The sequence below is a fragment of the Pristiophorus japonicus genome, chromosome 9, assembly GCF_044704955.1.
Source record: "Pristiophorus japonicus isolate sPriJap1 chromosome 9, sPriJap1.hap1, whole genome shotgun sequence".
Taxonomy (NCBI): domain Eukaryota; kingdom Metazoa; phylum Chordata; class Chondrichthyes; family Pristiophoridae; genus Pristiophorus; species Pristiophorus japonicus.
Window position 1 is genome coordinate 128006248 of NC_091985.1, and position 12208 is coordinate 128018455.

Below are 12208 nucleotides of genomic sequence, written 5' to 3' on the forward strand. Positions count from 1 at the left end.
TGACAGGCTTAGTGAGTGAGCAAAAATTTGGCAGATGGAGTATAATGTTGGAAAGTGTGAAGCACTTTGGCAGAAAAAATCGAAGAGCAAGTTATTATTTAAATGGAGAAAAATTGCTAAGTGCTGCAGTATAGTGGGACCTGGTGCATGAAACACAAAAGGTTAGTATGCAAGTACAGCAAGTGATCAGGAAGGCCAATGGAATCTTGGCCTTTATTGCAAAGGGGATGGAGTATAAAAGCAAGGAAGTCTTGCTACAGTTGTTCAGGTTATTGGTGAGGCCACACCTGGAATACTGCACGCAGTTTTGGTTTCCATATTTAAGAAAGGATTTGGAGACAGTTCAGAGAAGGTTCACTAGGTTGATTCTGGAGATGAGGGGGTTGACTTATGAAGATAGGTTGAGTAGGTTGGGCCTCTACTCATTGGAATTCAGAAGAATGAGGTGATCTTATCGAAACGTATAAGATTATGAGGGAGCTTGACAAGGTGGATGCAGAGAGAATGTTTCCACTGATAGGGGAGACTAGAACTAGGGGGCATAATCTTAGAATCAGGGGCCGCCATTTAAAACTGAAATGAGGAGGAATTTCTTCTCTGAGGATTGTAAACCTAAGGACTACACTACCTCAGAGAGCTGTGGAAGCTGTGTCATTGAATAAATTGAATATATTCCAGGTGTGGCCTCACCAATAACCTGAACAACTGTAGCAAGACTTCCTTGCTTTTATACTCCATCCCCTTTGCAATAAAGACAGTTTCTTAACCGATAAGGGAATAAGGGGTTATGGGGAGCGGGCAGGGAAGTGGACCTGAGTCCATGATCAGATCAGCAATGATTGTATTAAATGGCGGAGCAGCCTTGAGGGGCCGTATGGCCTACTCCTGCTCCTATTTCTTAGGTTCTTAAAATTCCTCTGCATTGTTCAACATCCAAAATAACTCTGCAATCTCCAACCTCTACAGTAGTGAGGTCGAGTGATATTTGCTGGTGTGTGGCTTTGTCTTGTGTACACTATTAATTAACATTTAGATATTGCAAATTTTGAAGTATCACAATGTTGTGTTACAGTAAATACATCTTCTGATTTCTTCCCATGTAATGATTTTATTTTCAAGATGCACTCGATGACAGATGCACAGATAAAAATGTTTTGGAGAGCAGGCTACGGTTATTTTGACACTCGAGAATGGTTAGAATTGTGTATTGGAATAATTTAAGAATTTGTGCTATGCAATAAAAATATTTTGAAATGGAAATCATGTTGCTGATTGGGAGAGTTCTGTTGACATTGTGGATCTTCTGAATAAAGGGAGTAAGCAAATCTCCATTCATTCACTAAATTGCTGGCCTATGTAATAATAATTGTATTACAGGTGCAGCGTCGCGAATCCGGAGTTCTGGAATCCGGAATGTTCCAACTCCAGAACGATCGGTGGCAGAGTTGTCCGGAATCCGTAAAATGTTCCGGAATCCAGACCCGGCGATCCTGCCGACCTCGGGGCCCCGCCGCTGCCCGAAAACATCCTCGGCGGGGCCTCACCTGAACACCTTGGCGGAGGGCTGCCCGACAACATCCACACGGGGGGCCGCTTAACAACCTCCTTGGCGGGGCCCCGCCCGACGCTAACAGACCCTCAGCGGGGCCGAATGGCCCAAACAGCTCCTCAGCAAGAATTCTCCCCCCCCCCCCCCGCCCCCCTTTTCTAACGTTCCGGAATCTGGAAATACCCGAACTTTAGCTCTGGTATTTCCGGACTTGTGACGTTAGAAAGCACATCTAAAGTCTGGAAAAGCCCGGAATCCGGAACGGCCTCTGACCTGAGCTTTCCGAATTTTAGGTGCTGCACCTGTACCTTCATAAATAAATCGTAGATTCTTAGAGTACAGAAGGAAGCCATTCAGCGCATCGTGCATGTGCCAGTTCTTTGAAAAAGCTATTCAATTCGTCCCTCTCTGCTGCTCTTTCCCCATAGCCTTGCAAAATTATCCCCTTCAAGTATTTATCCAATTCCTTTTTGAAAGTTACCATTGAATCTGCTTCTACTTCTACACCCTTTCAGGCAGAGTATTCCAGATCATAACAACTCTCTGCATTTCAAAAACAAAATATTCTCATCTCCCTTTTTATTTGCCAATTATCTTAAATCTGTGTCCTCTGGATACCGGCCCTCCTGCTCATGGAAACTGTTCCTCCTTATTTACTGAACCCTTCATAATTTTGAACATCTCTATTAAATCTCCACTTAACCTTCTCAGCTCTGAACTGAACAGCTATAGCTTCTCTAATCTCTCCACATAACTGAAGTTCCTCATCTCTGATATAATTCTAATAAATCTCTTCTGCACCCTCTCCAAGGTCTTGACATCCTTCCTAAAGTGTGGTGTCCAGAATTAGTGTCCATACACCAACTGGGCCTAACCAATGTTTTACAACAGTTTAGCATTTAAAAGAAACTTTTACTTCAGCCACCTCCATATATTCTCAGGCTGGATGGGCAATATATTTTGGGTGTGTTCGACCATGTGTTGCTCTGCTGCACACTGAGGAAGGCCATTTTGGAGGGTGTGCCATCCTCTTGATAGTACAGGTTGGACCTCTGTGGTTCGGCATCCCCGGGACCTGACTGGTATCAAACTAGAGAATTTTCCGAACCACGGGAGGTCAGTTTATGACTGTACCGATACACCCTACATAAGCTTTCGCCTCGCGTAGGCTTACCAGTACCTGTGGAGTGCTGCTCATCGCTCTCCTGGGCTAACTTTAACATTCTTTCATTTGTATCTGTCCACCAGTGTTTTGCTCTTTGGACACTATTCTTTATAAAAGTGACTGCTGATAATAGCAGAGAAACTGTCTGTTAATGAGGCCCACTGTCTCCAGACATAAAATGGCATGATCGCTGAAACACCTCAGGATGGAGTTTGCCCATCTACCGGCATGGGAGAAGATAGCCGAAAGCGGCAGTACCGCAAACTAATGCCGAACCACGGATGTTTCCGGATCAGAGTACCGGACCAGAGAGGTTCAATCTGTATTTCCTTTTTCCACACAAAATGGCTCATTTATGTTTGACACTTTATCTCCCAGACTGGTGGAGAACAACTTTCTGGATTGTGTATTCAATTTTGGGCCCTCCTTCCACTTTGTTTTTATTTTGTCTTTTATTTACAGGGGTACAGAAATCACAGTAGTCTTCAATTGAATAAATGTTCTCTCTTTTTGTTTATTGTTAATTCTTATAAACTAAAAATGTTTCTTTCGATAAATATTGCTGGAATAAGGTGTGATTTAATGATAAAAAGGATAAATCTAATTTCTTGTTGCGATGAACTAATTTCAGTGTCCGTTCCTCTTTTGTATTACCACTAAAATCTAATGTCCATGTTGGCAAAAGGATTATCGTTAACAATGAGAACAGTGTTTCTGGTCTTTTATCCAGCAGAGGGTGCTGTAGATATTTTTTTTCAAATTTAAGTGATGTAACACTGCTAATAGCAACAAGTTCATACGTTGCACTAAATTACTTCGTTCAATACTTTAAATGTAAACGATTTAGGACAGTGAGCAGGAGAAGCTTTTTACACAGGGTTGTAAGGCTGTGGAATGCGCTATTAGAGGTGACAATTGAAGCAGAGAGCATGACAACATTGAAGACTAAATTAGATCGGTGGCTGAAGGAAAGAGGAATAAAGGGGATCTGGAAAGAGGGCAAGGATGTGGAATTCGGACTACTGCTCGAGTGGAGAATTATCACTAACACGGACTGGTTGTAACAAACACCTGTTTTCAATTTGGAATTTGTCTAATAAAAGAGGTGGCCATCATTTACCCCAGCAGAGCTGACTGAAACATTCCCTTTAGCTGAAAACACACATTAGGATTGGAACTTGGGTCTCCCCAACAATCTAACATAAAAACTGTTTATCCATTGGGTGGATATTTGGAAAACAGGTTATGTGTAACTAAAAATATTTAAAAACTGGCTAATATGCTCAATTTAGATCTACCCTTCAGAATTTGGAAAGCAAAAAATAAAAGAGGAGGAGTTACGTGGGCCTGTAGAATTGCTGGACAATAATTTACCGGAAGATGCAGATGATGACACCGATGAACAAAGGTAATCATCATTTACCGGAGTTTGTTTCTAAGCATCTCTGAGCTCTGCAGTAATATCTGGAATTTCCTTCCTGAACCTCTCCGACTCTCCACCTCTCTCTCCTCCTTTAAGGTGCTCCTTAAAACCTACCTCTTTATCATCTGTCCTAATAGCTCCTTATGTGGCTCGGTGTCAAATTTTGTTTGAAAATGCTCCTGTTAAGCACCTTCGGACATTTTACTATGTTAAAGGTGCTATATAAATGCAAGTTGCTATTGCCATAATATTTATATTAAAGGACTACCCAAGACTCGATGGTTAATTTAGCAGTTGTGATATCAAGTTTGCCAAGTCCCCCATATGTGTAATTTCCTCTGCGACTAATAAAACTTGGAATGGCTGTACTAGAGTGGATCCAAAAAGTATGTTTGTCCAAAATCCAAATTGCACTTAACTGTCAAGCAGATGTACTCACACTTGCCAATTATTTCCCACCCCTCTTACGAGAGATTTTTTTTCTTATGTCTTTAATATTTAATTATTCACACCTGTCCTGTCACATAAGAGGACAAGCAGGCTGCCAGTGCTGAGCTTGAGTTGACTGCCACTGAAAATCTCCACAGCAACTCTCCTAATATATTTCTTTGATCACTGGCTCTTCTGATGACACAGGCAGATTGTGAACTTGTCATAGGTTCGAAGATACAAGTCCGTGTCTTGTCAATACAGTTATTTTATTATGAAGGAAATTTGTTAAAAGTAATTTCAATTTATACATGTGCATTGAAAACAAGCAAAATTTATTTGCATCTCACCATCAGGACTTCTTTAAATACAAAGAATTACATAGTATTAGTTTTATTTGAATCATTTTTAATGAAATATTTTGCTTTGACAGTGGGTGCTGCTAGAATGATTGGGCATATAGGATTTGAAGGATGCCTAAACCTACCAATTGAGGGTGCTACATTAACATGTTAACTCATCCCGGGGTTTATGCTATCTGTACCATCTCCCTCACCATTACCTGCTTTATGTCAAATCACCAATATGATCAGCATAGAAATATAGAAAATAGGTGCAGGAATAGGCCATTCGGCCCTTCGAGCCTGCACCACCATTCAATCAGATCATGGCTGATCATTCACCTCAGTACCCCTTTCCTGCTTTCTCTACATACCCCTTGACCCCTTTAGCCATAAGGGCCATATCTCACTCCCTCTTGAATATATCTAACGAACTGGCCTCAACTCTCTGTGGTAGAGAACTCCACAGGTTAACAACTCTCTGAGTGAACAAGTTTCTCCTCATCTCGGTCCTAAATGGCTTACCCCTTATCCTTAGACTGTGACCACTGGTTCTGGACTTCCCCAACATCAGGAACATTCTTCCTGCATCTAACCTGTCCATTCACTTCAGAATTTTATATGTTTCTATGAGATCCCCTCTCATCCTTCTAAACTCCAGTGAATACAGGCCCAGTCGATCCAGTATCTCCTCATATGTCAGTCCTGCCATCCTAGGGATAAGTCTGGTGACCCTTCGCTGCACTCCTTCAAAAGCAAGAACGTCCTTCCTCAGATTAGGAGACCAAAACTGAACACAATATTCCAGGTGAGGCCTCACCAAGGCCCTGTACAATTGCAGTAAGACCTCCCTGCTCCTATACTCAAATCCCCTAGCTATGAAGGCCAACATGCCATTTGCCTTCTTCACCGCCTGCTGTACCTGGATGCCAACTTTCAATGACTGATGTACCATGACACCCAGGTCTCGATGCACCTCCTCTTTTACTAATCTGCCGCCAATCAGATAATATTCTGCCATAATGTTTTTGCCACCAAAGTGGATAACCTCACATTTATCCACATAATACTGCATCAGCCATGCATTTGCCCACTGATCTAACCTGTCCAAGTCACCGTGCAGCCTCTTAGCATCCCCCCCACAGCTCACACCGCCACCCAGCTTAATGTCGTCTGCAAACTTGGCGATATTACACTCAATTCCTTCATCTAAATCATTGATGTATATTGTAAATAGCTTGGGGTCCCAGCACTGAGCCCTGCGGCACTCCACTAGTCACTGCCTGCCATTCTGAAAAGGACCCGTTTATCCCGACTCTCTGCTGCCTGTCTGCCAACCAGTTCACTATCCACACCAATACATTACCCCCAATATCATGTCCTTTAATTTTTCACACCAATCTCTTGTGTGGGACCTTGTCAAAAGCCTTTTGAAAGTCCAAATGCACCATATCCACTGGTTCTCCCTTGTCCACTCTACTCGTTACATCCTCAAAAAATTCTAGAAGATTTGTCAAGCATGATTTCCTTTTCATAAATCTATGCTGACTTGGACCGATCCTGTCACTGCTTTCTAAATGCGCTGTTATTTCATCTTTAATAATTGATTCCAACATTTTCCCCACCACTCATGTCAGGCTAACCAGTCTAGAATTCCCTGTTTTCTCTCTCCCTCCTTTTTTAAAAAGTGGTGTTACATTAGTTACCCTCCAGCACATAGGAACTGATCCTGAGTCGATAGCATGTTTATCTTTCAAAAATGGCAACTGTACAGGACAGAAGAAAAGAATGTTAGCATGTTGAATCTGTTTGATTATTGTAAGTAGTCCTCTTAGTGAGGCGACTCCTTTAACATACTGCATTATGTGCATGAAAATCCTATTGGGAAATGTGTTTTTGGCAAAATAAATCTCATGTTGCCGTTGCACTGCAGGACATCCTTAAAAGTGGTATCTGTTGCAAGAGCCAGCAGTGCCAAGCTATATTGGTATCAGCATAATGCCTTATAGTCAGATAAAAGCAGAGATCTGTGCATGCATACTTAAATACATGCATAGGTATGTCCTGTCCACAAAAAGGAGGACAAATCCAATCCGGCCAATTACCGCCCCATTAGTCTACTGTCAATCATCAACAAAGTGATGAAAGGTGTCGTCAACAATGCTATCAAGCGGCACTTACTCGCCAATAACCTGCTCACCGATGCTCGGTTTGGGTTCCACCAGAACCACCTGGCTCCAGACCTCATTACAGCCTTTCTCCAAACATGGACTAATGAGCTGAATTCTAGAGGTGAGGTGAGAGTGAGTGCTCTTGACATCAAAGCAGCATTTGACTGAGTGTGGCATCAAGGAGCCCGAGTAAAATTGAAGTCAATGGGAAGGCTGGAGTCATACCTAGCAAAAAGGAAGGTGGTTATTCGAGATCAATCATCCCAGCCCCAGGACATCGCTGCAGGAGTTCCACAGGGCAGTGTCCTCGGCCCAACCATCTTCAGCTGCTTCATCGATGACGTTCCCTCCATCATAAGGTCAGAAGTGGGGATGTTCGCTGATGATTGCACAGTGTTCTGTTCCATTCGCAACTCCTCAGAAAATGAAGCAGCCCATGCCTGCTTGCAGCAAGACCTGGATGACATTCAGGCTTGGGCTGATAAGTGGCAAGTCACATTCGCGCCACACAAGTGTCAGGCAATGACCATCTCCAACAAGCAAGAATCTAACCATCTCCCCTTGAAATTCAATGTCATTACCATCACCGAATCCCATATCACCAACATCCTGGGGGGTCACCATTGACCAGAAACTTAACTGGATCAGCCACATAAATACCGTAGCAACAAGAATAGGTCAGAGGTTGAGTATTCTGCGGCGAGTCTCACCTCCTGACTCCCCAAAACCTTTCCACCATCTACAAGGCACAAGTCAGGAGTGTGATAGAATACTCTTCACTTGCCTGGGTGAATGCAGCTCCAACTACACTCAAGAAACTCGACATCATCCAGGACAAAGCAGCCCACTTGATTGGCACCCCATCCAACACCTTCAACATTCACTCCCTCTACCACAGGCACACCGTGGCTGCAGTGTGTACCATCTACAGGATGCACTGCAGCAACTCGCCAAGGCTTTTTTGGCAGCACCTCCCAAACCCGCGACCTCTACCACCTGGAAGGATGAGGGCAGCAAATGCATGGGAACACCATTACCTACAAGTTCCCCTACAAGTTACACACCATCCTGACTTAGAAATATATCGCCGTTTCTTCATCATTGCTGGGTCAAAATCCTGGAACTCCCTCCATAATTACATTGTGAGAGTTCCTTCACTACAAGGACTGCAGCGTTCAAGAAGGCATCTCACCACCAGCTTCTCAAGGACAATTAGGGATAGGCAATAAATGCTGGCCTTGCCAGCGACACCCACATTCCGGAACTAATTTAAAAAAACGAGCTCTGCTGACCAAATCCCAGTAGAGTTTTTAGTGTTAGTGGACTGAATAAGGAGAGAACAAACACACTTTAAAACGAGTAGTGAAACAAAAGAACTTGGTACAAAAGCAAAATACTGCGGATGCTGGAATCTGAAATAAAAACAGAAAATGCTGGAAATCTCAGCAGGTCAAGCAGCATCTGTGGAGAGAGAAACAGAGTTAACGTTTCAGGTCTGTAATCCTTCCGCGTCAGAGTTCTGACAGAGGGTCACAGACCTGAAACATTAACTCTGTTTCTTTCCAGACAAATCTTTGTAGAAGGTAAAACAAAAGCATACTGGATCAGTGGTTTTATAAAGAAGAACATTGAGTACAAATCCAAAGAAGTAGTATAGAACCTATTCAAATCATTGGTTAGGCTGCAATTAGAATATTATGTCCTGTTTTTAGGTGCGTCGCTTTTGAAAAGATGTTAAGAACATGAAGGGTGCAGAAGAGATTCACTACAGTGACACCAGAGATGAGAAGCTTTAATTATGAGGCCAGATTAGGGAAACTGGGGCTCTTATCGGTTGAGAGGGTATCTGATAGCGGTGCTCAAAATTATCAATGGTTTTGACAAAGTCATTAGATAAAAGCTATTTCCAGCAAGTCAATAACTAGAGGCATAAGTTTAAGATCATCACCAAAGGAATAATGGGAGAGGTAAGATTTTTTTTATGTAGCAGGTTGCTAAGGCTATGGAATATCCTACCAGAAACATTGGTGGAAGCAGAATTCAGAATGGCTTTTAAAAGGGAAGTGGATAAATATTTAACATTGAAAAGTGCAAGGAATGGGCTCAGTGGAAAACTCTTTCAGTGAGCTGAATGGCTTCCTATGCAATAAAATTCCATTCTATGACTGCTTCATTGGCATTTTGCTAAAATTTAAAAACCTAGAAGATCGTTTATTGCACCACCTGTGAACTTTAGTTTTAACTTTTAAAAGGTTGGCTTTGCATTAATTGCAGTTTTACTGAGAACCTGAAACCACTTTGCAGTGATGCACATTTTACACAGCAAGTATATTGTCACTGATTTTATTTTCTTTAACCCATTATACTTTCTTCATAGAATTACCAGGGAAAAAGTGCGAGAGTATCAGTTCAAACGGCTGAGGTACTACTATGCCGAGGTGGACTGTGATTCTCCTGAAACAGCCAATAAGCTTTATGAGGAATGTGATGGGATGGAGTATGAGAGTAGCAGTTCCTATCTGGATCTCAGGTTCAGTAAAGATGTTGAATTTCTATTTCTTTGGCTTGCAATAAAACAGAATGTAATTGTATGAGCAAATCTGTAATGGACGGCCAGCAACTTATCATTAGGTTTGGTAAATAAATGTGGTGAAGCTGCAATGAGCAAATGGAGACCATTTGGCAACAACAAACAGGCCTAAAAATGACTGGGAATTTACAATGTAACACACATCTTCCCTCCTCCAATGTAGAGTGAGCTGATGGCAATCTGGCCAAGTTCAGCTGAGGTCAAATTAGGACAAGCAGGCCCAAAAATAACCATGAATTTATTTGGCAACATCTAGCTTACTCCCTTTAATTTGGAGAGGGTGCTGATTCTCGGGGAGAGAGCTATTCTCAGGTGATAATCTGGCCAGTTTTATAAATCATTTCAGATCATTGACCTCCATTTCAACCCGTAAGCCCATTCCACGTGTTGATCACTTTGAAACATAGAAAATAGGTGCAGGAGTAGGCCATTCGGCCCTTCGAGCCTGCACCACCATTCAATATGATCATGGCTGATCATGCATTTCAGTACCCCTTTCCTGCTTTCTCTCCATACCCCTTGATCTCTTTAGCCGTGAGGGCCACATCTAACTTCCTTTTGAATATATCTAACGAACTGGCCCCAACAACTTTCTGTGGTAGAGAATTCACATGCCCACAACTCTCTTGAGTGAAGAAGTTGCTCCTCATCTCGGTCCTAAATGCTTATCCCTTACCTTTAGACTGTGACGCCTGATTCTGGACTTCCCCAACATCGGGAACATTCTTCCTGCATTTAACCTGTCCAATCCCGTCAGAATGTTATATGTTTCTGTGAGATCCCCTCTCATTCTTCTAAATTCCATTGAATACAAGCCTAGTCAATCTAGTCTTTCTTCATATGTCAGTCCTGTCATCCCAGAAATCAGTCTGGTGAACCTTCGCTGCACTCCCTCAATAGTAAAAATGTCCTTCCTCAGATTAGGAGACCAAAACTGCACACAATATTCAAGGTGTGGTCTTACCAAGGCGCTGTACAACTGTAGTAAGACCTCCCTGCTCCTATACTTGAATCCTCTCGCCATGAAGGCCAACATGCCATTTGCCTTCTTCACCGGCTGCTGGACCTATATGCCAACCTTCAATGACTGATGTACCATGACACCCACGTCCCGTTGTACCTCCCCTTTTACCATTCAGATAATAATCAGCCCTCCTGTTTTTATCACTAAAGTGGATAACCTCACATTTATCCACATTATACTGCATCTGCCATGTATTTGCCCACTCACCTAATCTGTCCAAGTCACCCTGCAGCCTCTTAGCATGCTCCTCACAGCTCACACTGCCACCCAGCTTAGTGCCATCTGCAAACTTGGAGATATTACATTCAATTCCTTCGTTTAAATCATGATTGTATATTGTAAATAGCTGGGGTCCCAGCACTGAACCTTGCGGTACCCCACCAGTCACTGCCTGCCATTCTGAAAAGGACCTGTTTATTCCTACTCTCTGCTTCCTGTCTGCCAACCAGTTCTCTATCCACGTCAGTACATTACCCCCAATACCATGTGCTTCAATTTTGCACACTAATCTCTTATGTGGGACCTTGTCAAAAGCCCTTTGAAAGTCTAAATACACCACATCCACTGGCTCCCCCTTGTCCACTCTCCCAGTTACATCCTCAAAAAATTCTAGAAGATTTGTCGAGCATGAATTCCCTTTCATAAATCCATGCTGACTTGGACCGATCCTGTCACTGCTTTCTAAATGCGCTGCTATTACATCTTTAATAATTGATTCCAACATTTTCCCTCCCACCGATGTCAGGCTGACCGGTCTATAATTCCCTGTTTTCTCTCCCTCCTTTTTTTAAAAAGTCCTTTGTGTGAAGAACTTCATAGCATTGGTTCTGCATTTGCTTTACACTTCACTGGACACAGTGCTGAAAGTGTGGTCTGACCAGACTGGCATGATACTGTTTGAGCATGACTTCCTCTGACCAATGCTCTACTATTTTGGTTAATATAGTTCAGCATTCTATTTGATTTCTTTGCTGCTCTGTAGTGGTTGGACATGTTGAGTGTTAAGTCTACTAGGACATACCGCATGTTCTCTGTTCGACTATCTTTAATTTCAATCGTTCTTTTTATTTTCTGCTTTCTGCTTTTGCCCATTTTCTGTCTTTCTGATTGAAGGCAGTGACGTGGGCTGGTAGTACAATTCCACAGATAGTTGCCCTCCATTTGGTTTCCTGGTGTCCATTCTTTTGTGTTGAGCCTGGACGGTGTGTTTGTGGGCCACTTGATGGTCGATTTTTACTTGTGGGTATGGATCTAATTTGCAGTAATGAATGAGCAAGTGTGTGCATGAATTGTACAAAACAATGACAACGGTTGCTTTTCTCTGCACTTCAGTTGTCCCATATCAGTTAATTAAAGATCTGTTTGCAAAGATGTTAATGCATGTTTATGCACAAACTTGTATTACTGTTATTGTAATAATAGTATTAATGCTGGTAGTAATTGAATTGGTTGTCCCATTTGTCTTTACCATAAACCAATTTAACCTATTCACATAAAATGAGTTTATTTTATTATA

General features: G+C 42.3%; 1 protein-coding gene across 1 annotated transcript in view; it reads left to right on the forward strand.

Annotated features, from left to right (window-relative positions):
• esf1 (ESF1, nucleolar pre-rRNA processing protein, homolog (S. cerevisiae)) overlaps positions 1 to 12208 on the forward strand; it is a 95513-nt gene that overhangs the window by 23296 nt on the left and 60009 nt on the right. Inside the window, exons 5-6 of the mRNA XM_070889822.1 lie at positions 4007 to 4122; positions 9456 to 9608. Coding sequence (XP_070745923.1) covers positions 4007 to 4122; positions 9456 to 9608 — 269 coding nt within the window. The remainder of the gene's footprint in view (positions 1 to 4006; positions 4123 to 9455; positions 9609 to 12208) is intronic.